This window comes from Apium graveolens, chromosome 6, assembly GCF_009905375.1.
Source record: "Apium graveolens cultivar Ventura chromosome 6, ASM990537v1, whole genome shotgun sequence".
Taxonomy (NCBI): Eukaryota; Viridiplantae; Streptophyta; class Magnoliopsida; order Apiales; family Apiaceae; genus Apium; species Apium graveolens.
Window position 1 is genome coordinate 51,158,997 of NC_133652.1, and position 4,746 is coordinate 51,163,742.

Sequence of the window (4,746 nt, forward strand, 5' to 3'; positions counted from 1 at the left end):
AATTGAAGCCCGAAAAGGTGGTAATGCAACAAGATACAATTATATCAAACCCTTGATATTATTGTGTCAATTTTGCTAAATTAAGAATTTCCTAGATTTGCTAAATGGCAATTTTACCTACGAAAACCAAGTGTCCAGACCAGTACTTGGTTTGATTGCCTAGTGACTTTTTAACCTTTTAGACAGGTCCGGGAATCGTTTGTCAACTAGACATTAGACAGCAATAATTGGGCACCGAGTAAAAAAACAAATAAGTTCTCATTTCTTTCCTCGCACTCATTACTTATCACTCATTTCCAGCCAACAACAATAAAAGTGTGGAAGGGAAAAGAATGAATATATATATATATATAGTACAGTAAATCTTCTTGATTTTTTCCCCTAAATAAATCTTCTGATTTTTTATAGCATTGTTCAGGCATAAATTATATCCTTTGCACACAAAAAGGTAGAGAAAACAAAATATGGCGGAGAACTTCTCAACATAATTGAATAACTACAAACCTGAAAATATGTAAAGAAAACAAGTCCAAATTTAGCAGTAAACTAAGATGCTGAGCACCTTTAGGGATTATAGAGTACTGGAACAGAGACTGCTGTAAGTTATCAAGCTGCGGCTCATCGGCAGAGTTGCTCTACAGCTGTCACAATCTGAGCTGGCTGAACTATAGTGAATTCCTCTAAAGTTCCAGCATATGGCGTTGGCACATCCTGTGACGACAAACATACAATTGGAGCATCCAGATAGTCCTGGAAATTTTCATTGATAGCAGCAGTCAAACTAGCACCAATACCACCAGTCCGCATGCACTCCTCCACAATCAGCACACGGTGAGTTTTCTTTACTGAGTTGCCAATAGTGTGAAGATCAAATGGTTTTAGCGACCTGATATCAATAACTTCCGGATCATAACCCTTATTCACCAAAGTCTTTGCAGCTTGCATCACGTGATACCTCATTCGGGAATATGTCAGAATTGTTACATGCTCCCCAGGTCTAACCATTTCAGCTTCCTCAAGATTACAGACATACTCCTCATCAGGTATCTTTTCCTTGAGATTGTAAAGCAGGACATGTTCAAACAGTATGACGGGGTTCTCACTTCGAATAGCAGCTTTCATCAATCCCTTGGCATTATATGGTGTCGAGCATGCTACCATTTGAATTCCTGGAATAGACTGGAAATATGATTCAAGACGTTGAGAGTGCTCTGCACCAAGCTGCCGGCCAACTCCACCAGGACCTCGGATGACCACCGGAATGGTAAACTGCCCACCAGATGTGTAGTGAAGCATACCACAGTTGTTAGATATCTGATTGAACGCAAGTAGAAGAAATCCCATATTCATTCCCTCAATAACTGGCCTGAGGCCTGTCATGGCAGCTCCAATCCCCATACCAGTAAAGGAATTCTCAGCAATTGGGGTATCAAGGACCCTGAGATCGCCGAACTTTGGCGCAAGACCTTTCGTCACCTTGTATGAACCTCCATAGTGACCCACATCTTCACCCATCACACAAACACGAGAATCTCTGTCCATTTCTTCTTCTAGACCTTCACGGAGGGCTTCGAACAGCAAAAGCTCATGCCTGAGGATGGTAATAACATATTGTTAGAAACATCAAACAGGCCTTTGCTGAATTGCCCACAAGAACAACCAAACAGATGGTGAAACTTGTGGACCTGTATATAAATACTTCAAGAGAACCATTAACATTGCATATAAACAAAAAAACTTGTAAAAATTCCATATAACATTTAGTTCGTCATTAAGATGATGCAACATGCTTTCCCAGTAAAGATGCAACCATGATGACTGAAACCGATATTTCCAACTCCATAAAAATTTGTGTTCCCCATTATTTTGCTCAAAAGTACAAATTTTATTTTATTTTTTGTTTAGAATGTAAAAGCTGCAGTAATTATTGTGGTAAAAGCTTTTTTCTTAGTCAATTATTTATAACAAAGTAAAGCAGATGGTTAACTTTTGAACAGAAGAAAAGGTGCAAAGTAACGAAATGATTCAACATGAAGTTAAAGGGTTTAATATCAAAGTAGTCCTTGCATAGTTAGCATAATATCAAGTACTGCCGATATATTCGGAGTCTCAAGTGTATCACTATAAAATCGGAAGATACACTCCATCAACTTTTTAACGACTGTTTTAAATTAGAGGTTAGCTAAAAGGTAACTTTTTAGCTTGTTGGTGAGAAATAATTGTCAAACCAATGTCTTGCCCTACGGAGTTATCATTAGGCTGACTTCTACTCCAAAATTTTCGTTAAAAAGTTGATGAGGTGTTGGACCTGAAATTATTTGAGTTATAGATACATGTTATTGCTAGCTAAAAGAAGAGCATCTAATTTCTGCATGGCAACAGACAAGGCTGATAGTGTAACATGAGAAAAACCTCACAGGTACACTTTTTTGCGCATTAAAATGCAGAACCTCCTTAAAAAATTCTTACAACAATACAAGCACCAAAAGCAAAAGAGGGAACATCATAAATTGTTCTCCTTCATTTTTTAATAAGTGTTGCTGAAATACAAGTTCACTCAGTAGATTCGTTAGATCAATGTGACAAGCCGAAAGAAGTGTTGTTGAAATACAAGTTCATTATACAGAGTTCTTGGGATAATGTGACAAAACCAAAATACTATAGTTTCTCGAGCAACTAGCTGTGTAGTATTACTAGGTTCCATCAAGTCACAGAAAGTTCGAAGCATAACAAGCTAGCATAGAATTTTGATCAATCGGTAAAAAAAATTAGAGTCACTTGCTACAAGCCAAGATGCCCTTCAAATAACAAAATAACCGTATATTTCCACCCCCAGAAATCCAAAGGCGCAAAACACCAAGTTCTTAAATACCTCAAATAATAATTTTGGCCACAATATATACGGATGTTAAAATTTCACTATGGTCCTAATTAAGCATTCAAGAGTAACTTGTTTATCAATTTTAGTTCACATGAATATCATATCTTTCCTCCTTCATTATTATCATGAACCATAAACCACAAAAAAACTTGATCTTTATAAAACTCGAATTTATTAGAATAAGAAAAATAGCTTTGAATATAAATGAGAAATTTCAGCAAAAACATTTGTACAAAAGAACAAGAAACAGCTACTAAAACTGAATATCAAGAAAACGCACTACATCTTAAAGAGGTGACAAACTGACAATGTCTGGCACCATGCAGAAATCGACTCACATATCCACAGGTGTACATAGGAAACCCCAGGAAATGACATAACATCACTCAATTAACCCGAAATGCCTCAGCAATTACTTAAGAAAGAATATTTCTTTCAGCTAAAAAGACTCATTTTTACAACACAAACACAACTTCAAACACGAAATTAATACCCCCCCTGATTATTCACCGCAATCACTACTATAGCTATATACAAAAAGAAAAGAATCATACCCAGATTTGGAAGTTGCAGATGCTGCCGGGGTATCAGCCTTTGCCTAGAAATCACAAACAAAAATCAAACTTCAAATCAAAACAACAAAGAGGCTAATCAAAGTATATACACACAAAAACAAAAAAGAGAGACAAGGAGTATTAACTGCAACAGCATTGGTGACAAGTTTTTCAGCTCTGCTACTAATCCCATTATTGCTCATTCTCCCATCAGATCTCACCATCAAAAAGGTTCCTTTTTTCTCTGTAATCATTTCAAGAATTCAAAATAAAAAAAGAATTAAAAAAAAAGCCAGATGGAATAAATGAAAAAGGATGGAAAATTGAAAGAAAGAAATAAAAACCTGAGAGAAATCGAGGAGCAGAAAAGAAGAGCTTCTTGGAATCAAAAGAAGCTGAGGATGAAATAGCATTAGCAGCTGGTGTTGCTTGAAAAATGGAAGCCATTGTGTTGAATTGTGGGAGAAGTGATGAGTTGGGTTGGGTATCACACGAAATGAAGAATGTGTGTATGTGTGTATGTATTAAAGGAGAGAAGGGGGGCGGAGAGAACGAGGGGAAGAAGTAGTTGTGGTGTTGGCCGATGATGATGATGAGTTGATTGTTTGTACTTTGGTTACATCGACACCCTTCTTGGACTTGTATCACAAGGGCGTAAACGAGCTTTTCTGGACTTCCTAAAATATTTGGATTCGGTTCGATAGCAATCATGTTAAACACGAATTATTTAAATTATTTATTGAATCGAGATTTAAACTAGACTGCTAGTAAGTTCGCTACTTAAACGACTTCTTATATTTTTAATTCATATATACTATAAATATAAATAAAAAATTTATGGAGATGATATTTTTACCGGAGATCATCTAGGTTTTGAAATCAAAATATGAAATATATTATTTTATGGAATATGTTTTACGAATATTACTAATTTATTAATTTTTTTGAAAATCAATTAAGTTTAATAAGTATAATGTCTATATTATTGTAAAAATAGTAGTAACTTGGATTTTTGTGAAGTCTTGTGAACACTTTCAAATTGAAATTATTTGTGGTTCATCAAATAAATCAATCGAATAAAGTCATAATTAGTCAGAAATTCTGCAAGAAGAGAAAATGTGTTTTGTTGTCAATTTCAAAATGAACCATACATAAAATGATCAAGACATGTCTTTTGTCAACAGATTTGTCTTTTATCAACAGACACATCTTAATCTAATATATGTTAACAGATTTGTCTTTTGTCAACAGACACATCTTAATCTAACAGGTTTGTCTAATGTCAAAAGACACAACTTTTCCCAACAGATG

At 35.3% G+C, this 4,746-nt stretch overlaps 1 protein-coding gene across 1 annotated transcript; it reads right to left on the reverse strand.

Annotated features, from left to right (window-relative positions):
* Positions 1-351: 351 nt before the first annotated feature.
* On the reverse strand, positions 352-4,111 carry LOC141666332 (pyruvate dehydrogenase E1 component subunit beta-3, chloroplastic-like). Its single transcript, XM_074472322.1, has 4 exons — positions 3,780-4,111; positions 3,582-3,679; positions 3,436-3,479; positions 352-1,591 (listed from the first exon to the last, which is right to left on the reverse strand). Exons 1-4 carry the CDS (start codon positions 3,880-3,882, stop codon positions 619-621), a joined length of 1,218 nt encoding a protein of 405 aa, XP_074328423.1. The 5' UTR covers positions 3,883-4,111; the 3' UTR covers positions 352-618.
* Between the last annotated feature and the right edge of the window lie 635 nt (positions 4,112-4,746).

Bases quoted from the DNA above. Each gene is read 5' to 3' on its own strand.
- LOC141666332 (XM_074472322.1), bottom strand. From the start codon at position 3,882: ATGGCTTCCATTTTTCAAGCAACACCAGCTGCTAATGCTATTTCATCC. The intron at 3,680-3,779 runs GTTTTTATTTCT...AAATGATTACAG, and splicing joins TGCTCCTCGATTTCTCTCAG to AGAAAAAAGGAACCTTTTTG. The intron at 1,592-3,435 runs GTATGATTCTTT...TACCATCCTCAG, and splicing joins TCTGCAACTTCCAAATCTGG to GCATGAGCTTTTGCTGTTCG.